This window comes from Lepidothrix coronata, unplaced genomic scaffold, assembly GCF_001604755.1.
Source record: "Lepidothrix coronata isolate B3197 unplaced genomic scaffold, Lepidothrix_coronata-1.0 Scaffold49, whole genome shotgun sequence".
Lineage (NCBI taxonomy): Eukaryota > Metazoa > Chordata > Aves > Passeriformes > Pipridae > Lepidothrix > Lepidothrix coronata.
The window spans coordinates 1,833,381-1,859,923 of record NW_016690229.1 but is presented as its reverse complement, the minus strand read 5'-3'; the positions used below and the strand labels follow the sequence as shown (position 1 = coordinate 1,859,923).

Here is a 26,543-nt window from a genome sequence, read left to right as displayed (position 1 = left end):
TAAAAGAGACCTGTCATTTTCCCATTCTGAAATGTTCTGTGTTGCTATAATCACATTATAAAAAGGAGTTCCTTGGGATTGTTTAATTTAAAAAGAAAATCATAGTTCCTCAAGGGCTGAGGACTCTAAGGGGGAATAGGCTGGTACTAGAAATTTGATTCTGAGTGAATTAGTTGCTATTTTATTTTAACCAAATGACTTGAGATAGCTATCAAAGAAACATATTTCCCATGATTTCTTTTTCCAGTTTAGTAAAAGATTTCCATCTTCTCACGCTGGACATAGAATAGTCAGAATTGAGAGCATTGAAAGACAATCTTTTATTAAATATTCTTACAGAAGATCTGGGCTCAGTCAGGCCCTGTTACATTATTGGCCTGTGTTGTTAACATTCTTTCAAAGAATAGGACTGACTTCTAACCAGTTAAAAGGATTAAAACCTGTTTATATTAGCATATATTGACCTTCCATTTAATTTCTACTGCCTTAAGTAATCTGAGAGAGTTAATTCCTAATCCTTTCTCTCCCACTTGTTTGATATTGGGGTCTCTCTTGGGTCCATTTGGTTCAGTGAGTGTGGGTTTAAAGGCTCTTGACTGTGGGGCTGCCAGAACCTGCCCTGAAGCACAGCTTTGAGGTCTGTGTCTGGGATGCTGACAACCTGCTACAAGGTGAATGTGTTGGCCAGCTCTGTATTGTGATGTTTTCCTCAGCTTGTCTCTGCTTTCCAGCCTGAATTTGCCTCTTTTGTCAGGTAAATCAGTCCAGCTCCTCAGTGGGGATCCATAACTGCATCAGCTGAAAGAGCAGGTGGGATTTATAGCTGTGGGTGTGCTGGGCCAAGCCAGGGACCACCCTCAGCCCAGAGTGGTCCATTGGAACCTCTTCTGCACTGAACTTCTCAACTTCCTGTGTTTCTATTAAAAAGCTGTCTCTAGACCAGCAGAGGAAGGAGAGTCGTCATCAAAATGTTTCAGTTCCTGTCACTTCTTAAAAGCTGTGCTTTGCAGGAGATACTTCATAGCTTTTGATTTTCCCTTTTGCCTCCATTGGGAGGAGAAGAAATGTCAAAATATGAAGAGTCCACTTTCCAGCTATGTCTGTTAATAACTTTTAATCACTAAATTGATTTCAATATGGTTTTGTGATGTGATAGGAGCTGCCTGATATCAGTGGGAAAACTGAGGTATATTTTCCCTGTAACTGCTGAATAATTTTTGTCATAGCCAGGGTTAGATTTCAGGAATGTCCTACTGGTAACTCCCTCTTCTAATCACTAGACTCTCTCCTCCCGTACAGATAGCAAAGGCAAAGTTTGAAATGCTCTTTGTCTTTACAGGAATCTGGTACATTAAGCTGCAGGTGCCTTTGTGCTTTCATCCAACATGAACATATTCATGCTGGAGTTTGAAGACATGTTAAAGATTGTTGCTGAGCACAAAGACACTGCTGGGAAAACTGAGCACTGTATTTGCAGTTCCTCAGACAAACTTCATTACATTTAGCACAAAATTTGTTTGGGTAATTAACATGTTGGGTGTTCTGATAGATTCAATGTACAGTAATAAATCAAATTTTCAATATTCATGGCTTGGTGATTTCAGGAAGTCCCCAGAACATAAATATCAGTTCAGGAAAAGCAAACAAACAACTTCTACATTTTTTTTGTCTTTTCACAGAGCTGCCATAAGGAAGCAAAGCATCATTATTGTTTCTTTCAGTTCTCAGCATAAAAGGAAGTAACACTTAATAAAAGCCATTGGCTGCAAGATTTCATAAGAGAGAGAAGCAGAGAGAGAGAACGAGCAGCGTGGTGTGGAAAAGCAGGTGTGATTCATGAATAAACTGTACTTTGCAACCCTGTAGGATACTGATGAAACAAATAGAATTTTCACAGACATGGATAATACAGGAACACAAGACACTTTTTCACAGGTAAAGGCAGAAATTGTTGTGGCTTGTGTGAAAGTGCTATTTGTTGTGTGTAACTGGAGAAGGCATTTCAGAACCTGAAAATGACTTTGTACTTTACTGGCAAGGCATTTGCAGTAGATTGCTTGATGTAATTGATTATTATGTAGTGTAAGCTCAGATAGGTCGAATATTTCAGAAAGGGTTTGCAGAAGATGTGGATGAGACAATATTTTTGTGTGCTTTATTCTTAAGTAAGTTGAAACTTGTGAGGTTTTCCTGATACAAGAAGAGGGACAAAGAGATAAAATCAGTCTTTCTACTGCCATGCTACAGAGGATTTATTAATACTATGTATTATCTGTGCTAAAAATTTCCATAAAGTAATTGGAGGGGAGAAAAAAGTGGTTTATATTATGGGCAAAAGCAGTCTTTTGATAATCACAGTGGAATCTGAAGTGACTGATATGCCAGAATTGAATATACATCAGCTTGCAGCACTATTGGATTTGTCTGAGTGCCTGCCAGATACAGTCTTGTAGCATTCTACCTGTTTCAATACTTGGGTGTTTGGAAGTCTATTATCTGGAGAACTGAGTAGTGGAAAACTCCTCTCTAAGTCTAACTAGGACAGCTGATGGGATGTATTGGCAGAGGCTCCCTGGTGTGTGACCTGGAGCAAAGAGCAATTAGGAAAAAGGATGATTTTGATGCACACGGGCTGAGAAGGTGATGGAGGGGTCTGACTTATCCTGGGCAGCCACCAAGGGGGGCTGGGGAGGATCCAGCCCTGTTTGCATGGTTCCACTTCTTCCCTGAGTATGGGATGTCCATTGGACAGATTTTCTGGGCAAGACTCTGGACAAACCCAGAGAAGTTGAAGGGAGAAAATAAGTTTCTCCTATTTATTGCCCTTTGGTTTGTCAAGGAGGAGGAAGGGACAGGTGCCTGCCTTTGGTTATCTCCACACAACATCAACCTCCTTGGCCTTGGAAGGTTTGTGCAGAGCAGTGTAACAGGTGATCCAAACCCTGAGTCCTGGAGCCTGACAGAAGTGAATTGCTGCACCTCAAGTAACAATACCTGAAGTGTTATAAAATTGCAGGTCCCATCTGGCTCTGTTCAGTGTCCTGAGGTGCTGGGATCTATTTGGAGAAGCTGTTGACAACAGTGGGGTTGGAAAGGCACAAATCCAGCCTGGGAGTGTTTTCCCCTTCTTTGTTGTCTGAAACCTGTGTGTTTATTGCTTGGCACCAACACACAGGCACGAGTGGCAGTGATGAATCATTGCTCTTATTTCTTACCTCAGGTACTGCTGGGGAGGTTGGGGACAGCACAGATGTGGAAATAACCAAATGCTTGCTACCAGAAAGGGCTTTACATGAATGAGAATCTGAAAACAGGAAACCACAACCAGATGGTGCCACTTCTCACTCTCTTTCACTCCCCAAAGCCTGCAATAAAGCACATGTACAAAGCTCAGGTTGTACAATCACTAAAACATTTGCAAAACTAAACTGTGTCTGAGAAAAATGTGTGTTTTAAACTTTTTGTGGACTCCTCTCAGAACTTGACTGTATGCCTTCCTGAGGTTTTTCATGTAAGTCTTCTGAGAGCTGGGAAGATCAAGGTGCAAGGTGGAATGGCTTTCAGATCTTTTGCTTTCCACCTTGCCTTACTTTAATCAGCTACTTTAAAGTACTTTATCCCCATGGCTTTCCCCTACAATTTTTGTTAGACTTTTTGTTAAAGGCCACCTCTCTTAAGTGATTGATTTTTTTTTTCTCCCCAGTTTTTATTTCCCTGATCTCTCCCAAGGTACCTTAAAGCAGATTTTCACCGTATACTTACCATTCCATTTAAATAAGGCCAAATGATCCCATATCTTCAGATATGTATATTCATGAACATGTGCCCAGCCTTGGGAGCAGCTCTTGTAGCCTTTGAGATGGGTTATTTTTGAAGGACTCCAAACCAGAAATGTGATGCTTTGCTGATCTCTTGGGGCTTCTGATGTTTTGGCTGTCCAGGATCTGGTCTTTGCAGTTAATGTCAAATGTCAGCTGGTGCCTAGGACTGGAGACAGTTCAGCTCCCTTGGTCCTCCTGGCTGTCTGGGGGTTCTGCAGTGAGAAAAGGGTGAGAAATGCTCTATCAGTGCATGTGACTTTGAGGCTTTACCTGTCCTTAAAGCCAGGATCACTTGGAGTCAGGCTAAAACATTCTGTGTGGGAATCAGAGCTCACCTTTGCTTGATCCATCTAAAAACACCTCAAAACTTGGGAATGTGTTGAAAGGTCCAGGGAGGTTGCTCTGAATTTTGATGTTTGCTGCTTAGCAGGAAGTAGCCCATTAAACAAAGAGGGTAAGAAATGCCTGTGGGACAGGGATAAAGCACATCCTGAGGTATGTCCTCCTCAGGCAAAGATGAAGCCCCTCAGTTAAATTTCCTGCCACTGAGCCATTTGGAGCTCCATCTGTCCTGTTTCATCCTCAGCATTGTCCAAGTTCCTGAAACTGGGAGCACAATGAATATTGCCCCCGAGTTTAAGAAAAGACTTTAAAACTCACCTTAAATAGATGTCCAGAGAACTGTTCCTGAGGAATCTGATCCTATCCGGAAAATGTAGTGTCTTTTTGTAGGCAAGTATTCAGAACATATTTATATGTTTATATATAAATATATATATTTATATAAAAAATAAATACATATAAATAAATATATATAAATAAATATATATAAAACACATTTATACAGACAAGGATCATACTCTGCTAAATCTGCTGGAGATTGAGAAAGAGGAATAGCCCATTTTTACCTAAACATTTTACTTGGACGATTTATTAACAAATCAGAATCCTGGGAAAAGAAAACGTTAGGTCAGAAATTATACACAAGCAGGTGGATGCTCTTTAGGGATTTTCCATGAGCTCTCAGACTGTGTTTTGATCAGAGCATAATGAAAGGTTTGTTCATTAAATGTTCCACCTAATTAATGTAAAATTCATGGAGACCCTGGATCCTCAGTTAAACGTGCATGAAATCAGTGTTACATTCTCTGTGTTGCACTTCATACTCTTTGCTTAGCAGGTGTTAACTAAACTGATCTAATAAACCTCGAGTGTAATGAAATGAGTCTTGTTCAGCATTTAATAATTTTAGCAACCCTGTTCTTGCTTGATATGAATCTTTCTTTTACAAGACATTAGGGCACAAGATGAGATTGTAAGCCTGTGAGCAGAAAGATGCATGTTTTCCTCCAAAATGATTAGATGTTGTTGTTAAATAGTCCAAGATTAATTTGACTACCATGCTAATAAGCAAATATGATAATCCTCAGTAGTTCTTATCACTGTGGATTATTTTAATTACTGTAGCTAAAGGCATAGAACATTATTATTTTAGTAACTAACTGAAATATTTCTATGTGAGCCACCTTCTTTATTCTATTTCAGTGTATTTTGTATTACAGCATTTAAATTATACCTCAATACACCAAGAAATTGCTAGGTAAGTTCACACTTAAGTATTGTTTTGAAATCAAGTATAATTTAAAATATTCAGGACACACTGTGTGCTTCTATGGGGGCAGGACATGGAAATCAATGGGAGTTTTACTCTTGCACTGAATGTACTCAGTGTAAAACTGTCCCTGAAGGCTTTTGAAAATCTTCCTTTAAAATTGCACGTGCCTAACATGGAGGGTTTTCCAGGGACCATCTTTGCATTGGAAATAAACACTCATAGCCTGGGTGAAGTTTTCTAAAAGCTTTAAATCTCTGACTGCCACTTTCCCCTAAAAGGGACACTTTGAAAAGCAGTGAAACCACCTGTTCTTCTCACTCAGGCTTGGACTGAACAAAGTGCAAAATAACTGTGGAAACTGTGGTTCAAATGAGGAGGAGGTTGGGTTTGGCACAAAGCACCATCCAAGGCTTTTGCACCCCACAGTGTCCATAAATCTTTTTCTTTATTTCTTTATTTCTTCTTAAAGATGCTTAGCAGTGGGAGATTGCACAGTTTTCCCTGGACAACTCAGTGTTATCCTTACTGTTTTCCAAAGCTCTTTTGCTGTAATTTGAATCGTATTTCCTCTCATCCCACCACACAGGGAGCAACCTGCTCCTTTCCTTTTTGCAGCAGCTGTTTATGTACCTGCAGGCTGTGCCTGCCCCGGCCTTCTCTGGGCTCTGAAATCCAATCCTTCCTCTTTCCAATTGCAAATCACGTTTTTCCAAAACTCTCATTACTCTCATTGTCCTGAGCTGGACTCCTCCAACTCTTTTCTGGGGGCATGGAAAACTTCTCACCCTATTCCAGCAGAACCCTTTCTCAGTGCTGAGTGCTGCAGGAGGACTCGTGTTTTGGCTGTGCCACTGCCTGGAACCTCACTGAGGAATATTCCCTTTTATTCCAACAGCAGGACGTTTGTAACTGGTGTCACTCTGCAAGCTGCTCTAACTTCTGGGTCTTTTTCTGCAAACAGGGCTTGTGAAGCTGGTAATTCCTGCTGAACATCAGGATTTTTTTTCCCCTGCTTGCTGAATTATATATTATTGCTTCTCTCATTTGTCAAGGCTGTTTTGGATTTGAATCCCCCTCTCAACCCGTCTGCAATTCTTTTCCACCTTCGTGTCAAAGCCTGTGAATTTAACAACCAAAATCTCTAGCCAACCACTGGATCACTAATGAAAAACTGAGTAGTACAAAGCAGAGTCAGTCTCCCGTGCAACACCACTCAATTTATCCTTTGAGTTTCCCCAGTGAAACTCCAGTAATTACTTTCTGAGTGTCATTTCCTGACAAGTTCTCAGCGCTGCTGGAGCAGGAGGGTCCATGCTGGTCTGTTAAGTGGTGATCGAGGGAGAATCTGAAGTGTTCGCTTCACGTGAGACCTAAAAAATGTCAGTTTTTCAGGGGGAAATGTTAAGGCTTTGAGATTCTTCAGAATGGTGATGTTTTCAATACTAAAAATAGGTGAAGTAGTTGGTATTGTACACTGTGCTATGCACGTGTCACTGGGCACCAGTTTACATTTTAAGTTCCTAAATATTTTTGGAAATAGCTCTTTGAGATTTCTTTGTTGTTATAATCAATCACTCTGTACCTTTCTATCAATAAGAAATGAATTGCAACAAAATATCTTCAGGCTCCTCCAGCTCGTACTGAAAGCGACAGAATTTCCAGTGTTTTCAAGGAAATCAAGCTACTGTTTGATGAATACCTTCTTCTTTGGATAAATGTTGACAGATATTATTCAGCCAGATATAGACCTGAACAAATAATGCAAAACATTATTACAGATGGATAATTTATGTGACGAATAGCAGCTCTCTTTGACAAACAATATTAGTCTGTCTCTAGGACTGGCTACAAAAGATGGTATTGCCACATCAAAATATCACATCAGTCACCTGTATTGATATTCCATGTAAATGGCCAGTGAAGGCCTTTAAGATACCCAGTCATAGGAAACAGCCACTCCCCTATAAACAAATGGGAGCACTCAGTGCACTCTGGGCCAAGTTCAAACCTGACGAAAGTGAATATATTAGGAGATGAAAGTTGATAACACCAAACTGGAACTTTAAGACAATCCAAGTTGTGTCCACTGCCGTTAAAATCTCTTAAATGACATGTTCAACATGCAGGTAGAGTGAGTTCAGCATAACCCATTGTAAAGTAAGCCAGTGCCTTTGGTTTAACAAAAAATAGTAAGTGTTTTCTTTGGAAGCACAGCTTGGAAAAGGAAGTAGCTACTCTAAATTTCATCACAGGTCAATCACTGCATCACATCCCAACTCTTAGCTTTAAGCTTCTCTACTCTACTTGCTTTGCAGAAAATGTGCACTGTAGCTGGGAGGCACTGAGTCAACAGAAAATCCTCAGAAGGCTTTACCTCAAAGACATTTTATCCTGCTATTCTGGATAGAAACCAAAATCTTCTATTATTGAAAGCTGTATTAAAAAAACAGACTCCAAAATGAATGAAAACATGACCTGGTGCTAGATAAAAGATGTGAGGTGTGTATGTTAATCCAGGATATTTCTGGCTGTGTGGACAACACCAGCATTCAGATTGACGCCCAGAAGTTCATGAGATCTCTGTAAAGCAACATGTAGCCACTACTTGACCTTTTTCTCTTGTATTGAGCCCCCTTGGAGCACTGACCCGAGAAGGGCTAAAAGGGAGATGCTGAGGAGCACAGAGTGTGAGGAACAGGCTCCCTGAGCCCAGCCCTCCCTTCTGGGCCCTGCACAGCCAGGAGCTGCTGTCTCTTGCTCCTTGCAGCGAGCAGATGAGGATGTTCAACACTGTTAATGTTTAACAAGGACAAGTGTAAGGAATCCTTAACAGCGAAAAGCTTCACTAGACTTGAATAAAAATCACTCCTCATTTGCACAGGGAGCAGGATTTCTGCATGGCTTGGTTTTGTTGTCACAGGAAACGATAGAGCTGGGTGCACATTAGCTATGATCCTCTCCTAAATAATGCTGAAATAATGTCTCAGCGAGTTGTGCCGGTGTTTGCAATGATTGTGATCCTGTGCAGGGCTCACTGACAGCCAGGGTTCTGGGTGTGCACGTGCACACATTCCAGGAGTATTTTTGCATTAGACCGTTGTCATGTTATGATGATTTGGGCAGGATGGTCCACAGAATAAGGATAAGCTGAGTAAAAACCATGTAGCTCAAATTCCTTGCAGGTAGCGAAGACAAAGAGTTGTCAGATATCAAGGCAGGTTGAATTGCCCCCCCTGGAGAAGCCCAGGTGTCTCAGGTGAGTGCACAGGAGTCACAGCCATCCTGTGGCCTCCTGGGAGGTGTGAACAAGTGTGTATTAAAGGCTGAGAGTCAGAAAGAAAAGGCAGAGGAACATGTTTGCTGTGCTATCCTTGAGCAGTTACCCATATCCTGTGTGCCTTCCACTGCCTTGCTCAATCAACTGTGGATGGCTCACTGTGGATGTGGCTTTAACCCTTCTTTCTTGATTTAGTCCCAGGAAGGTCAGGGGACCTTTGTGGAGTCATTACAGTGATGTTTCCATGGTGTGGAGACTACATGCAAAACCTTCCAGGAGGTCCTCTGAGGGCTCCTGTGAGACTGTGCTGGGTAAATGGAGAGGGGCAGGAAGCCCTGGAAGGGCTCATGTGCAGTGCTGTGTTGGCAGCTGCCCAAGAATAAGCCAGAAATCTCCTGTGTCACCATTAAACACATTTAAAAACCATGTCTAGGCCAAAAATATAAAAACCTCACCTCTCATTCCAGAGAATGTCTGGAGCCCCAGACTCTTCCTTCAATTGTGCATGCTGATTTTTCTTTCAAATCACTTGCGTGGCTGTGCTGAATTTTGGGTGGGTGATGAAAATTTAATCTGTGTTAAACAAGCTGCTTTAACCTGGCAGGTAAATGAATGCATTCTTAACACAATCTCATGTATTTCCTTAATGTGCCTGCTTTATAATAGAAGCATTTAATTTTTTTCTAAGTTTCGTGATCCAGCCTTGTATAAAAACATTCTGCTTGGGTGCCCCAGTCACGTTCCATCGGGCAACATAGCACAGACTGACTTAGTGGCATTTTGGTGGATAATATGACAAATTTTTTTTCCTTTTAAGAAAAAAGTATAACCAAAACAAACACGAGAATGAACACTACAAAAATCGTGTCATGCTGAGAGAAAACCCCTGCAAATACACAGTGATAAAGGTCAGGATCTGTTACTCAGGTCTTGTTTGCCAGTGAAAATACCATGTTAATGTGTGGCTGTCAAAAACCTAAGCGAGCCAAACAGACTTCTGACAAATAATTTTGCCAGTTCTCACAAGCTGAAAAGTGCCTTTTTTGCCTCTCTTGTCTTTTGAAATGTTTCCCTCCTGCTTACAGATGTGCAGAGAGAAAGAGTTAACAGAGGTAGTAAAACAAGAGTGCTGTTAAAAATAACCTCCCCCAAGCACTGCCTCGTGTGCTCTCTGGGGAAGGGACTCTGTCAGTGGTCCAAGTTCCTAACTAAACTCTCTGAATTTGAAATGCATAGAATTATTTGTTTCTCTCCTGTAAACCTTGTTTTCTTCATACATCATCAAGCAAATTAAGAGCTGTTCCCCGTTGCTTTCATGTCTTGGGCAGAATTTTATTCTGGTCTGAAGGAGATCTCAGTGAAGGTAAGAAGAATGAAGAGTTGAGTACTACACAGAGCCAAAGGTGCCTTCTTTTCTGCAATTTTTTTAAAAGAAAAAAATATATTAAAAATTAAATTTGAAAAAAATTGTCATCCTGCTGCAAAAACCTTTGAACCCTTCTCCACGTAAAAAGGCCTAACAGGCAAAAATACTCTACAACTTCCTCTCAAGAGCTGCTAGCCTGAATGAATAGGATCTTGCATTTTAAAGCTGGCAGAGCTTAGCCTTAAGGAAACTATATTTTTCAATCCAAATATATCCATATTCTTGTTTACTCACCCAGAGCCTGTTCAGTGGGGAATTATCTTGTTAAGATCTAATCCTACACAGTGCATGTGAGGTTGTAAATATATGGCCGTTTAAAATTCAAATACCGAGTGTGGAGGTCATTGTAGGAAACTCCTGTGCCTCTGCAAGTGTGAATGAATTATCAGGCTGTTTTCCTGCTTCCCTCACTGTTCACATTACTGTTGGCAGCTAGGAGCTATGCCATAAGTTACCTTTATATTAGCATTGAAAATTCCAAGGCTTTTTAAAACCAAAATATTTCTTTTACTCCCGGTTTTATTTGTGGGCTGTAAAAACAGTGTGTCTGTCGGTCAGACACTGGTTCAGATTTTAGAAATCTGGTAGGTTGAAGTGTGGTTGGTGTAGCATGGTTTGAATAAAGGGAGAGAACATGTGGATTTACCACCTCTGGGGTGGGACTGGTTGTTTTTATGTGCCCCATCAGACCTGTGCCAGGTGGCTGTGGTGCTTGGATGGGTGGAAGTGTTCAAGAAACACATCCTTGGAGGTGTCCAAGGAGCAACTGGATGTGGCACTCAGTGCTCTGGGCTGGGGCTGGGTCACAGGTTGGATGATGACCTTGGAGGTGTTTTCCAACCTTGATGATTCTGTGCTTCTGAGGGGATCTTGTGCTGCAGGGCTGTTTAGCAGAGGATGCTCCATCTGCAGAGAGATGTAGCAGGGGCAGGTGCCTTGTGAGCTCCAGCTCCTTCCCAAGCCTCCTGCCCCTTCCTCTTGCTCCTGCACAGCCTGGGGTGGGCTGTTTGCCTGGATGTCCACCTGGAAGAGTTTGAAAAGGATGTTTGCAAAGAAAGACTTTACAGCAGTAAGTCCTCTCCTGGTGGTGAAGTTGTTCTCTCGGGGAAGGGGAACATTGGATGTTGTAGCTGAGTAGTGGAGCTACTGGATAAAATATCACAAGTTTCTGGGCTCTGGTGGTAAAACCTACACACTCCTTTCCAATTCCCAGTTCTGCTGCTGTTGAGGAATGGATATCACACACGGGAGCTCTTTGGTCTGTCTCAAAGGAAGGTTTATTCCTGCTACAAAGTCTGTGAAAGAGCTTTGCCAGTGGTGTAACAGCTGTAGCTCTGGGTCTCTGGTGACTCCACTTGCCTTTTTTCTTTGCTTGATTCCTGTTTGCCATTGCAATCCCCACCTGGTTCTCTCAAGAGTGACAGAAATTTGTGTGTAAGCTGGTTGGCAGCACATGAAGCTGTTTTGGTAAAAGAAAGGGGAAGTGTAACACCGGCTTGTTAACGTGGTTCACTAAGTTCGTGTGACAGCTGCACCTCCTGCTACCAACAACAGTTTGCCCCCTCTTCACCCTGAAAATTTAAAAATGCTCCTGATTTTTCTTTCAAGTTATCTGGTATACAGGACTTCCCACTCAGGGTAAGACACAGGAGAGCATGCAAAATTGATGTTTTCGCTTCTTGCCAGACTCTCTAACTAAAAAAGGTTTCCCCCGGCAGTTTTATCTCCAGATATTACCACCCCATCCCCTAAAATTGTAAAAACTCCTGTGTATTTGCTATCTTGTGGGCTTTTGCCAGGTTTCAAAGGGAGTTTCTATTTGCTGGGCAGGTTGTCGATAGAACATAAAATATGAATGAAATTGTAATTTTATGGCAGACACTGGAGCTGTAACTGTCACGAGCCCTCTGTGTCCTCCACATCCACATGAAAAAGCAGTCTCTAAAAACATTTGGTTGACTTTTTTATGTTCCAGTTAAGCCAGGAAAAGATCCTCAAAATTATGAACATGGTGAAAAATAAAGAAGTGAGCATTGAGGGGGCTTTGCATTTGGCACAGAAGGAGGTGTATGCTGAGAAGGTAAGGTCACTCCTCTGATCTATTTTGCGAGATATTCAAATGTATGAGCACTAGGAGCATGTCTGCACTGTTTTCAAAGGTACAATCCCAGCTTGTGCAAACACATGCACTCAAGTTTCTAACAAAACAGGACATGCACTGATGGCTGATGGTACCTGTGTCCTATGTAATGGATATTCCGTGTAGATGCTGCAAAAGGGGCAGGAACACCTTCCACTATCCCAGGTTGCTCCAAACTCCTTCCAACCTGGCCTTGAACACTTCCAGGGATGGGGCAACCACAATTTCTCTGTTCCAGGGCCTCACCACGATCATAGTGAACAATTTCTTTCCAATATCCCATCTAACCCCACTCTCTGTCTGTGTGAAGCCATTTCCCCTTGTCACTCCGTGCCCTTGCAAATAATCTCTCTCTATCTTTGTTAATGTGATTAAAAAAGGCCAGGAGGATGCTGCTGTGCATCTCCATGTGCAATTCTTCTCCAGAGCCTCTAGAGCTGTTTAAACACTGTCTGCTGAGGGACATTTCACCTGAGAATGTGTTTGGATTTGAGTGGACAAACATTAGCCCAGAGCTGGATGTATGGCTGATTTCTGTTCTGTTTTTCAGGACTCCCAGGATTTGTTAACTGGATCACAATTTAACTTCATTATCTACAAATACAAACACTATCGGTGGCAGAAGCGAATTTTGCAGGTAACTTGAAAGATCATCCCTTTTGGAGCAATACATAAAAATATATTACGCTGAAGTTGCTGGGTTACTGTTAGTGGACAGCTTAAAAAAAATCCTGTGGTTCAGCAGCCCATCAGAGAGGTGTAAGATAGTGAAAAAAATCTCTACTTTTTACGCCAGAAGTATTCTGAGGGTAATATCTGACATTCCCTGTACTGAGGCCCCTGGGAGGGCTGTGGAGGGGACCTGATGATCTAAGAGGTTATTTCACCACTGCAAAACATGAGTTGTCCCCAGGGTGATGGATGATAATGGGCTCTGCCTGGGAGTTGTTCTTGTTAACTACCAAGAGTAAATGCATACAAGTGATGTAAACACATCTAAATATCTGTGCCTTTTGACAGGACATCACTTCCACTGCACCCACTAAAACCTTGGGAAGAAACATTCCTGGGATACTCAAGGTGCATTTGGCAGACTGTGCAGTTTGTCTCTGGTTACTCTACCCTGTGAATCGTTTTTTGGATATCATGAACCCTTAAGGCTTTATTGACTTGCATGATATTAAAGCAAACTTGTGTTGACAACACCTGATGGTGATTTGATTCCATGAAGTCAGGGACAAAGGATTCATGTTGTTTCCAGGGACCTGGATTTCACTGAGTTTTCCTGTAGTTTTGACAAAATTTAAAAATGAGCAAGTCCAAATCACATATGTTAGAGAGTATTTTTTATTTACTACATCTAAACTGTAGAAAGTATAATCTCCTTATTTCCCTCAACATCCACCACGTTTTGGAACTAAAAGATTATTTCTTTAGACATAAAACTGATGGAAAAAATGGAGAGAGCTGTAGTAGATGTGCAAGTTATCAGTCTGTGAATCTGGAGTCATTTAATTTCAGTTCTCTGGTTTAACAGCAGCCTTCAAAAGTCAGAGATAATAATGAGAATGGTTCTGCTTTGAAGGTTTCCAGCTATAAACAGAAGGCAGGGAAAGGCCACAGTGTGGGCATTTGGTTGGCATGGTCTGCACATGCAAGTTTTTAACCCTGCAAATGTAGGTTGGGCAGTGGAAGAAGAATGATCTCATCTTGAAGCAAACAATTTTTAATTGTTATAGCCATGAAACGGCACTAAAGTAATTTTATTGGCTATTATTACTCCATTTATTTGTACACATATATATGTGTAAAAATAGGGAGGAAGGGATTTTTTTAATTGGGCAGGTAGTAAGAGAACACAGGGGAAATGGTTTTAAACTAAAAGAGGAAATTCTTTACTCAGAAGGTGGGGAGGCCCTGGCACAGGTTGCCCAGAGAAGCTGTGGCGGCCCCTGGATCCCTGGAAGTGTCCAAGGCCAGGTTGGACAGGTCTTGGAGCAACCTGGGATAGTGGAATGGCAGGGGGTGGAATGGAATGTTCTTTAAGCTCCTTCCAACCCAAATAATTCTGTGATTCTGTGACAAAAAACTCTGTGTTAGGTAAGATCTAAATCAACACACAGTAATATTTATATCAGAAAGTAATCCCTCAACAGTCCCCTCTTTTCCTGCTGTGGAAGCTGCTGCTATAACCACCCTCACAGCATTTCAGTGCTGGGGCACAGGCTGAAGGAGTAACTGAACCTCTGCTGAGATGGTCCTGCCATTAGTTCTTGCTACCACTGCTGCTGAACTGGAAGATTGTGCACTGGGTTGTATGAGACAAGGGGAATTTAAAAAGCAATGTTTCAGAGTGATAAATTGATACATATTCATCAAAAGAGACAGGGAAACACAGCTGCATGGAATATCTGTTTTGTAACTAAAACAAATATTGTATTACCATACAATGGTAATTCCATCTTGATGATGGAATGTCATTTTTTTATCCTATTTATTCTGAGCTGGTCCTTTCCCTAAATGCCTTTGCATGGTGATATTGGGATGTTGTCTTTGCCTTTCTGTGACAAGAAGCGATGGAGTCAAGTAATGAAGAGTCTTCTATTCCAGATTGATTTCAACACAAGGACCATTTTTAACATTGAAAAAGGAACTATTAAGAAACAGTTCCCTTTCTCTCAAGTCAAAGCCTGTGAAGACACTGAAAGGAGGCGCTTCAGCATTGTGTTTCATGGGCGACAAGATTATGAGCTGGAAGCTGTGTCTCTTGATGATAAAAGGAAGGTAAGTTTTTACAATGCCATGGACAGATTGCTATAAATAACAGTTGATGTGCTGGTGGTACCCAGCAGGTCCCAATCATTGTTATGCTGTGCTTTGTGCGAGCAAAAAAAGGAGGAATGTCTTTATTCCGTGTGTGTTTGTGCTCAGAACAAAGGGAACGGGAGTTCAAGATAAAGTTTTGGCCTTAGGATTTGGGCACAGTTCACTGGGACTGGAGATGTAAAGCCAGCTCAAGACATGATATGAAAGTGGATGCAGTTCTGCAACTACACCTTGAATGTAACCCCTCTGAGAGTGGATGAAAACAAGCAAAAAAACCCTGATGATGTGCACAGTTGAATCTTAATTGAAACTTTCTAAGCACTTTTTATTCTCTGCATAAGGTACTTCTTAAAATGCCTGCTTTTAATAATGAACAAGGTCATCCAGATGCTGTGAAAAGAAGACCTAGTAATTAATCTTTCACCATCAAAAGAAACTGAAATGACACAATTAGCAGAGGAATGAAGTCTAGGTACAACTAATTGTTTAATTAAATGATGCAGTGCTGCAAGATTTTGTATGAGCTCCTTCACTTTGGGATTTCAGCTCCTTTTGAGTTGTACTGAAACATGAGAAAGTCAAGTCATGAGCTTTTCACCTGAATGCAGGTGCCCAGGGGTGGGCAGCTCTTGGAGTTTGTGTCGTTGAATCCATCCTGCACAATTTAGGCTGAGGTACAAAATTTAAACCTCATGGAAGAATTTGCATCCAAACTTCTGCTGTGACTCATTCTTAGGGGGCTTTTTTTCCCCAGAAGGATTAATTCCCTGCAAAACCCAGCGATTCACCCCACATGCAGAAACCTTTCTTCCAGATGAGCAGAACCTCGTGGTTGATTGGCCTAATTTTGTTCAAAACAGATTATTGAGCAGAAGAGCTCAAAAAGGAACATGTATTTAGTAATAAGAACATCAGATATGGCCCTGTACAGCACAAAGAGCTCTTTAAATTCACACCCACCTTAATCCATAGTATTTTCCACTGTAGCCAAACCTTCCTTTTGTACTGGGTTTGTCTGAGGTTTCCAGCTTAATCAATCAGTTGCTACTTGGACTTGAACTGATCTGAACACTTTGTCCTGGATTGCTTTGTGTATGAGCTAAGAAAGTAAAGTTAAGTTTTACAGTAATCCCTCCAAAATAAAATTGTATTCTCCTTACACTGGTGGGTTTAGAATTGTGGGCATAAAGCCAAATTGGAGTTTAGTAGTTTAGCATAAATTACTTATTTTGTGTTCATTTGTTTTACCTATTTGGCTGCAGCTTAGAGTGTTGTCTGTCATCTTTGGACTTGAAAAATCCAACTATAGATGTCTTATTCAAGGGAATTAACATGGAAAATATTCTCTCTCTGCTGCCACTTTTTATCTAGATAATATACCTCCTGAGCAGAGTTTTACAGAGCAATTCATACAAGAGACCAGTGGAGTCCTGCTCTGGGAGACCTGCAGAATGGGATGTGATACATGAAGGGCTGCTGGATTTGCAGCAAAACACTTTTGCATCCACTGAATGGGTGAAGTATGAACTCTGGGCTGTGGATTTCGTTAAAATTTCTGATAAATGCATTAGGTCTTTAATTTGCTGATAATGAGTTAATTATTTAATTGCTTTTGAAAGTTAAAAGGTGGATGGCAAATCTGCACGAGATGGAAACATTAAAGTAAACTTTCAGTGCAATAGTGGTCCCAACAAACCAAAGTTCTGGTTGTGCTGGAGCCTGCTGGGTCCATCAGCAACACAAATCTGTAATGGTGATGGTGCTCAGAGGGATTTAATGGTGGGATTTTATGTTTATATCTTTATTTTTCCCTCCATTCTCGGTAATAAGGACAAGGAGAGACTGGAGAAGTATAGGAGTACTTCTAGAGAGCATTGACTCACATTGGCCAAATGGCTGCCCCAAAATTCATAATTCCTTCTCATAATGTTGTGAACTCCCCTCCTGGGGGGTGACCAGCCATGGAGGCCTGATGGGGTGGTGGGATTGGAGACAGGAATCATTATTCAGTAGGAAATGGGCTGTCATCACCATTTCAGCCCCTAAACAATCCCAGATCAGCACAGCTTTTGCTTCTGCTTGTTCTGTTGCTGGATTAGTGAAGCAGCTCCAGTGGTTTTACACAGTTTGCTCCCCATTCCACAGACAAACCACCCTTCCCTGAGCCAGCTCCTAAAATACCTGGAAACTGCTTATGCTATCAAAGGAGAGAAAGGGGGGGGGGAAAGTCTGTCTAGCAAAACAAAGGAAAAAAATTTAACATTGTAATTATCTGCATGGAGCAATTGTCTCAACACCCTCCACAGAAAATGATTTTAATTGTTTTTAAAAGGCTACGCCTGCATGTCTTATAAACACTACCCTCAAGTGTGTCCAGAATTTGTTACCTTGCAACAGTTAACAAGTTTGTTAACAAACAAAAATTGATTTTTATTTATCTTGTGAAGCAAAGCCCTTGTTGCTTTCTTCTTTATATTAATCCTCTCTCTTTTTTCCTTTTTTTTTTTGCTTTTTTTGGCCAAGTAAATGATGGTGGAAGCATCTGGAGATCCGATTAAACTATAAGTCTCTGCCTTAAAGAAAGGAGAGATCAATATAACTGCCAGCTCCATTAAACAATTCTTATCACTTTGACTGTTTATGTGGGAATAGATGCAATTTATATTTTATGTTTAATTCTTCTGGAGCAGCTAAACTTATTTAAATTCCTCATAGAACACCTTAATCAACCAGCCACACCTAAAGAGAGAACGGAGGAAAAGGAAGGTTTGATAGAACTGTCAGAATGATAAAGAAAGGCAGAAATCCTCAAGAAAAATGAGACCACAAATGCTTAAATAAGAATAAAACCCATATACAGTAAAACCCCATCTGTTGTTGAATGGGGGACCTTTGTTTTGAGCAGCAGAACAGAATCCCAGAGGGGAGACCAAAGCAGAAGGTTCTGCTGAATTACAAGCTGTGTATGGTCAAGGCAGTGTTTTTCCAGGATTAATTTATCCTTTAAGTAGGTTTTCCCCAAATTTTGGCACGGTCATTTCTGATGGAAGCCCTTGAGCCTTGTCCCTTTCCTGCCCAGTGACTCGTGGGACCAGCTTTAGTTCCCATGGAGTAATAGGATTTTTGGGAGGGAGGGATATTGGCCTATATGACTGGGAACTAAATTTGGTGACCTGTTTATAGCCTGGGGGGCAGTGAAACCTGGAAGACACAGAAGCTCTGAAGCCTTGTCTTATTATGCACTGCTCAGTCACACAGGGGATTCCTTTAAAAGCTCATAGCCCAAGTGATCCACCCTCCCAAACAAACAAGAGGAAGAAGTGGAGTGGGAGGGACAGAGCGTGGCTAAAAAATTAACAGGACTTGGGTGATTTTTAGTTGATGGTCAGATCTTTGTTTCAGCTCTCACTGGGCATGGCAGGCTGTTCACAGTTGGTGTCAGTTTACTTATGTGTCAGATAAGAATAAGAAGCCCTCAAATAAGAATATCTCAAAGCCTTTATGCTTTAGCATTGATACTTTTTGCCTGTCCCACGGAAGATGCTGTAAAAATGTGGATATTTGTTGATTTTATAAAGTGCCTTAACAAAATAAGGCTTATGTAACTAAGTAGTCAATGAAGAATGAGCTGTATGTCCATTCCTTGTCCTTCAGGTACTTGGTGCAACTACGTGAAGGAGAATTGACTTTATATTGCATAGGTCTGGGAGGAAAGAACAGCACTGCAGACCCTGGAGCAAACACAATTAATTTGTCAGGTGGGGATGTGAGTGTCAGCAAGGAGAATGGATGCAGCACCTTTTCAGTTCAGACCAAAGATCACAATTATTTGTAAGTATAGTTGGTAATTAATAATTTATTAACGCAGAAATACCGAAAACAAGGTCAAGCAGCAGGGGGCCTCAATGTTTCAGAATAAAATAACAATACTGGAGAAATGAGGCCGTCAGAATTATATAGATTCCTGCTCCCATTGCTTTGCAGTGATTTGATGAGGATTTTCAGGAGGAATCAAAAGTGCCACATCATGGAACTGAGAAGATAAGTTGAAATACTGCCCACAGCAACTTGTCTAGTTGTCATGTCAGGAGTCAGGGAAGAGGAGATGCACATTCAGCTTGGTAGGACAGATGTGTGAGCAGGTTCTGCTTGTGCAACAAGCACAGCGAGGTGTAACAAGCTGTTCACTTTTCCCCAGGGTAGAGAGGAGGAATTATGAGGTAACTGCACCACAAAAAGTCAATATATGGCAAAACTTCAGCTCTCTAACCTTAGACACAAAAGCAATTAACTTTGCCTGAAAAGGTCAGAGTTAGCAGCACTGGGCTGCTTTGACAAGTGAAGGTGCTGAACATCATTCTGCTTAAATCAGAACTATCTGTGGCTGTGTTAGTCAGCATGTTATTTACACTGTCTTGTGTTTATATATGACATTCTTAAATTTCAGGTTTCGAATACCCTTTACTGTCCAAAACAGCAGGCCAGAGGATGTTGGCAAGCTCCAGAATGAATGGGTGTCTCTCCTAGAAAGGTACTGTCAGCTGGGCCAGGGGGCCTCCCCACCTCAGGAGGAATCTCAAGGGTGCACCTCCCCTGAAGCTGATTATGAGGAATTTATTGTACCTCTGAATGAACAGAAAGAGGAGACTCTGCACTTTGGTGTGAGTTCTGCAAGGGCCAGTCTGAACAAGTCTCCAAGTCCTCAGACAAAGCCTGCAGAGGGGGAAGCAGCCCCAGCATCACCATCTCTTCCACTTCCCATAAGTAGGGCAGAGGTACCACCAGCCCCTCCTGCCCTTCCACAGCCCTGCAGCCTCTCTCCAGCAGCAAAGAGAACCAAAGCCTTTCACTGGGATGTTGTTCCTTCTGATAAGGTGAGGATGGAACTGATGGTGGCTGTTTAAGAAAAAAGAAATTGTATGTATTGTGTTACATCTACAGTTCTAAAAGCACAGCTGTGCCACAAAATGCCCTTCTCTGTGTTTGGATGGAACAAAGTGCCTCTGTTCTGGCTTTCTGTTTACCCTGTGTCACTCCTATCTTTTTAGATTCACAAATCTGTCTGGGGATCACGTGACCCATGTAAGAAGAAAGTTGATGTATCCAGGCTCTGTGAACAGTTCCAGATCCAGGACACAGCAGTATTTTCGGGCAATGAGCCTTCAGTGAATCAGCACATCATGTTAGACCGAAAAGTCGCACATAACTTCAGTAAGTGTGTTGATAAGAGCTGTGTCCTCCTCTCTGAGCTGGGCTGGACACTGCACACATTTTCTCTTTGTACTTCCTGCCATTCAACAGGCAATGAGATGAACTTCTGGATCGTGTTTTAATTCAGTGCCCCTCTACTGATTTATAAAAGAAGACCTCATGGCTGAGTTGCTCCAAATGTGGTCCTTAATGATGTAGAGGTGAAGCCCAAAGCTGCTTCTCTTCTTGTACAAAACATGTTGAAGTGCCATTGAGCTGTGATGTTGTTGTCTTAGAGCAGACATGTGAAATCATGTGTGTCACCTGTGAAATCAATGTAAGACTGACTTTAGAGGCTTTTCAAATTTTGTGGGTTGTTCAGGTAAAGAAAAGTCAACAGGAGCAGGTTGGGAACCAGAAGTTTGAGTGCTGTGCTCAGTCTCTCTCCTGCATTGAGGTCAAGAAATTCATGTAGGTGTAGGTGGGTTGGCATAAGAGGCCTTTGAGGCAGCTACAAGCCAGGTTTCAGGAATTCTTGGCCTTCCTCTGGCTGAGGGCTCAGGCTGTGAATGACTGTCTTGAACAGGATCCTTCCCTCTCATATCACAGGATTCTACCAAAGACCTGACCTAGAACAGTCTTTCACAGCTAATGGAGTTCAACACATAGTTCTGCTCTTTCTAATAAAATGATGTAAAGGTCTTTCAATCCTTTTAATGAGAATTGGTAGATATTAAAGGAGCAAGAATAATTGTTCTTCAAGGACCACTCTGATTTCTGTTACAGAGACGGCTTTCCAAAAAAGCTCTATAACCTAGAGATGTTTCAAGAAGTGTTACATGTGTAAAGAATTTGGGGCAGTTAATTTTGAAGTTTTAATGATTTCTTCTCTATGAATATTAATAAGAAAGAATGTATTTTGGAGATCATGTAAAGTTTTAATTGGGAACTTTAAATGGGGATAACTTGGAATTATTGCATTCCTTGACTAACAATTTGAAGGGTTAAAAGGAAAAGAGTGATACAGAAGTGCTGTTGCAGATAAAAGGATCTTGTAATAGCACTTTTATCTACTAAATGATTGCAGTTTCTTTGAGGAAACTTCTTTCTTTTGGTTTGCAAATAGCACCATTCCTCCCTTTGATCCTGTTCCTCTTACAACTATTTTTTCAATGGGACATTCTACATCCATTTCTTAATCTTATCCTTAAAGTTCCATCAGTGAGATTTTGGGCATACACTTATTATAATGGATGTTACTTAGATCAAAAGTTAATTTGATCCTTAGAATTCTGATTAATCTTCCTGCAATGCTGCAAACTGCAGTTCTTAAATTAACAAATAAAAGGATGAAGCTCCAAAATTGCCAGTAGGTTAAAATTTGTGGAGAATTTGAGTGGGTTTCTGAACACAAGAGAGAAATGAGAGTTCTGAGAGTAGATCTATACACTGAATTTGAGTCTAATGTGTGAGAAAATACAAATAAAAGCTAAGTTATCTCGTGGGTTCTTGTAGACAAAATAAATTTCTGCCATACAGAGAACAGGTATCAGGAAGAAACAAGAAAAACATCCTCAGATTTCCAATGCAAAGTTTTGGGAGACATTATAATGTATATGTTAACCCAAGAAGATGAGATCTAATGGATGAAAAACTGATTTAGGAGTCAAAATATCAGCTTCTGTGTCTTGACTGGTGCCTGTTTCTCTGTATGAGATCCACTTTCCCACATAGTATCCTTATTTTGCCTGGGAAAATACTTTGACAAAGTCTGATGACTAGAATTTCTTCAGTGTCTTGATATCAGTTACTGAAAAAGTTCAAGACAATTTTAAATGCTTTCTAGACAGGTTGTGAAGCTTTTAAAATCAACATTTTACTGTTATGGTGATTCCCCACCACTGAAGACACAGTTTAAAAGACATAGGGAAGCAATAGATATGAGGCATAAAAAGCACAAGAAGGAAAAAAGGAAAGTCCTGCCAGGCTTAGCACTAAAGCTCAGATCTTATAAAAAAATTCAGAGGGTGTAGAGTGTGTCAGAGGAAGAATAAATGGTCTGTACTCCACTGGCCAACAGTCTCTAGAAGCATTAACAGCTGCCTCGGGCCACAGCAAGTTCCTCTAACCTGAAAAACTCTGTTCCTTTATAGAATTGAATTAAAAAGAAGGTAAATCATACAAATCCTTCCCAAATTGTCCTTCACAATCCCTTTATGCTGCTCAGAGGAGTTCTGGTGTAGCAGAGACTCCAGGGCAAGTCTCGTGCCAACAATGGGAAGCATTTAAACATTTTCCCTTTCTCTGCTGCTGCCCTTTGTTCACTTCCTTGTGATTCTTTTTTTTTTTACCTCCATCCTTCAGTACCAATGAGGGAGACAGACAGTAATTAAAGAATAACTGGCAAGAAAAAGTGGTCTTTTTGGGAGCAACATCCTTACAAATTTTTACTTGTCGAAATGATGACCTTCACCTCTTTGGGGAAGAGGCATCTTATTTGCATTTTTCCTGTCATAATGCATGTTATGAGCCAGCCCTGTATCAGCACAGAAGTCTTAAACTTTACAAAAACATCAGATTTTAGGATTTTAGGAAGAAGTGAGCACTTCTGTTTCCTAGTTTGCCTTCATTTTGGGAGTAAGTTTTCTTGCTGGAAATTAAACAAAGCAAGTAAACAAAATCAAAACAAATGGAAAAATGTAATTTAACGTTCAAAATATTGTGCCAAGTTATTGTACTGTTATGTGGAAAAAAATGATTTTAACTGTTGAGCTGAGTACAAGAGAAATACATATGAGCAAGTATTGAGTACCTTCCCAAAATGGTATCTTAATAGTTCTGTCTTAAACATTGACTATCTTATGAAAGAAATTTGGTTTTCCTTGACTTCTATTATGTAAATTTAAAGAAAATACAAAGATTGAGTTATTGCTTTAATGACAGCAGCTGCTAAATATTTTGGTTTTTTTACTTTTTTTCCTGTTTGTTTGTTATGGGTTTTTTCTTTCTTTCTTCCTTTTTTTTTTTTTTAAATCTGAGAAGTACAGATGAGATATTTTGGTGATTTTCCTTCCGAGTAATCTAAGAATCCTTTTCCTCCAGACATTTTTCTTAAAAGTTTCCGTATCAAACCAAGTGAGCTGAAAGAAAAACTGTACATCATACATGAGGAGAGTGGTGGACTCACAGATGAGCAGATTACAGCACTAAGGAGGTAATTTTGGGGGTTCAATTGCTTGTTTATGTTATAAGGTACCCTTTGGAGAAGGCAGAACCTTCTGCAAATAATGTGAAGCTCATGGATGGACTGAGACATTGGATTTATCCTGACTGTGGAGATCAGGTTGCACACAGAAATCAGCCCTTGCAACTGAGATTTTTGAATACAGCCCCAAAATATCACTTTTCCTCATCTTTGTAGGAAAGGGGGTTGCAAAGTGATGGCAAATCCACCATGATTTTGTGAACTAGTTACAAAGAGCAGAGTTGGGAAAATAATAAGTTGTGTCAGTGAGCAGGTGTTGACTTGAGAAGACTTTACAGCATCTCTTACTACAGCCTTACAACCTATTGTGGGATGAGAAATGAAAGATTTAAGACTGGTTTGGAGATAAGGAAGGCAGACAAGTGTTAAAGGAACTTTATGAGGTGATGGAGTGTTAAGAATATCAGTATGTCAGTGGCAGAGATTTGTGGGTTTAAAGAAGAATGCAAATTTCTGTATCTTTAGCAAAACTGAACAGATTTCAGGAGTGTAATCAAACTACATGAAATTCATAGGAACTGCATTGTATCTTTTTGAATAGTTTAAGACGTAGAAAGAAAGGAAAGAAGTGGGATCCTAGAGTATTATCTGTTATACATCCCAGTCCCCATGTGGTACTTGGACCACTTTAATAAACATATTCACACACGAAAACTTGATGTGAAACTGTTTCTTCCTTCAAAATGAGAAAAGATTAGAGTGTTTTGCTAAAGTGAGCTGGGAAAAAGGTGAGGCCGACAAAGAAAGTGAGGAAGTAAATAATTGATGTTTCTACTTCTCATGGAATCAGTTTAATCTTGGCCTTAAAATCCTGATCCAAATCAGTACATCAGAGGCAATTTTAAAATGATCTGCAGGATCATGTGAGCACTTAGGAAGTGTTGTGAGCACAAGAAGACACAGCTAACATAGAATTAATGTTATTCTGTGACATGACTTGTGCAGAGCTTGCCTGAAGTGTGAAGGGACATGGGCAGGATGCTGAATATTTACATATTTTTTATGTCCCAGTGTTCTGGAGGACGTTTCCTTGCTGCCCCAGTGCTTTACCAGTTACACCCCACAGTGGTGCACAGTTGTGAGCTGGGGAAAGGTGCATGGCCCCACTGAGGGTGATGGAGCTCTGCTGCCATTCAAAAACTGATCTGAAAGACTCCTTCAAACAAGAAACCTCTTCCTGCAGCACTGCAGGTTCAGTCCAGGATCTCCACGCTGCTGAAACCAGTGTGACACCACTGAGCTCCCTGATTTACAGCATCTGGGCTCCTTGCCATCAGATAATAATAGTAATAATGATGGCAATGAAGCTTGAAAGATCCTGTTTTTTTTTTCCTTGAAGTCTTTCTTTGAGACCAATAATGCTGAGGAAATTTTTCTAGCACTGGAATATGTAAGAGATATTGGATGCTGTATTTGCTGTATGTTATATAGCTTCAAGGATTCAAGCTATGGGTTCAAGGATTCTGTCCCTGAAATTCTTATTTATTGCCAAAATCTAGGAATGCACATACAAATCTTGCAGTAAAAGGGAGATAATTTTTTTCCACCCCAGCAGTTTTAAGTGTGAGTGAAATAAATGAGATGCATCTCAGAATTAAGACTCGGATTTCCAAGTGGAAAATCAAAGGAGCAGACAGACATTCTCATGGAACATCAGCACTCCCAAGTCTCTCTGGTGCAAAGCACTGTGGTGGATTTAGCAGGACACTTAACACTTTTGAAAACCTTTCCACTTGATTTTGGTGTCATGGTGGAAAACTTTACCTTTGAAAACTGTGGCCTCCAGTTGGTGGAGAACCTGTGGTCAGGACAGGAGTTCAAACAGGATAATCCAGGGCTGGAAAATCCCTCTCTGTGCAAATTGTTCCTGTCAGACTGCCTGAGCCTGAGCAGGAAGTCAAAATTCTACTATTGTAGAATGAAAAAAATATTTAAAGTCAAACCCAAGATTACATTTTCAAGACTGTGACCTGTGAGCAGAATGTTCTGCTCATGTGTCCAACGGTGGGATATTATTAGAAACTTCAGGACTTAATTTGACACGGAAACCTTTCCATAATTCTCTGAATGATTCTTTATCCTGACGTCTTAAAATCAATAGGAAAGCACTCCTTGTCTCTCTGAACTTAATTTTTTTCAGAGCAATGGGATTTTTTTCATTGTGCAAATTCCATTAGAGTTGCATTCATGTACAAAGATGTTTATGGAATGCATTCACATATTCTTGTGCTTCCTTTTTCATGGCTTCCATTGTTCAGTGCTTTAAGCTTTAAACTTCCTAGATAATCTACTGGTTTTGTTTTATATACATAAGACATCTAAACAATTATATGGAATATCAGACATTTGATTAAATGAAGATATTTGCTGTCAGTTTTTAAAAATACATTGTTTGAATTTGCTTAAAAAGTCAAACTTTTTTCAGTGATAAACACCCTTTCATTTGCCAACAGTTAACTTATCTTTAAATGAGAATTCAATTATTTCTTTTTGATAAAGGGTGAAAAAAGTACTATTTTGTAATCTGCATTAATATAGACTTAATAATTCAAACCCTAGCCATTATTGAATTGAAATGTCAAATTACTGACAACAGTAAAAAAAAAATCTTACATCTTGTCCTGTATTTAACATTTAAAATATTTGCTTTATTTTTTCCATTTCTGAATAAATCACTTTTAATGAAAATGTAGAGCTATCCCCATGAATGTTTAATCACACTTGCTACAAATTTAGTAGGTTTTTTGAACATAAAGGGAAGATAGACCCGAATACTTATTTAAGATTCTTTACACTCCTTCTCATATGTTTGCTGTAACATCGATTTCATTTTGCTGAAGATATGCTTTGAATTCCCATAGTGAGAACTCAGACAGGCAGGAAGATCTCCAAAGGAGAACTGTGGTGATGTGTTTGTTTTTCCAAGTGGAGTCAATATTTGAAGACATCAATTTTCTAAAAATCTGTGGCCCTGGAGTTCTGA

At 40.4% G+C, this 26,543-nt stretch overlaps 1 protein-coding gene across 1 annotated transcript; it reads left to right on the top strand.

Moving 5' to 3' along the window:
• The first annotated feature begins 1,847 nt into the window (after positions 1-1,847).
• On the top strand, positions 1,848-20,770 carry LOC108497513. Its single transcript, XM_017815192.1, has 9 exons — positions 1,848-1,935; positions 12,115-12,219; positions 12,830-12,916; positions 14,890-15,063; positions 16,477-16,625; positions 18,760-18,936; positions 19,553-19,766; positions 20,154-20,316; positions 20,592-20,770. Exons 1-9 carry the CDS (start codon positions 1,900-1,902, stop codon positions 20,768-20,770), a joined length of 1,284 nt encoding a protein of 427 aa, XP_017670681.1. The 5' UTR covers positions 1,848-1,899.
• Positions 20,771-26,543: the final 5,773 nt, after the last annotated feature.

Excerpts from the sequence above, each read along its gene's own strand:
- LOC108497513 (XM_017815192.1), top strand. The coding sequence starts at position 1,900 with ATGGATAATACAGGAACACAAGACACTTTTTCACAG. Across the intron at positions 1,936-12,114 it reads CACAAGACACTTTTTCACAG|TTAAGCCAGGAAAAGATCCT; the intron begins GTAAAGGCAGAA and ends TTTATGTTCCAG. Across the intron at positions 19,767-20,153 it reads AGGAGACTCTGCACTTTGGT|ATTCACAAATCTGTCTGGGG; the intron begins GTGAGTTCTGCA and ends CTATCTTTTTAG.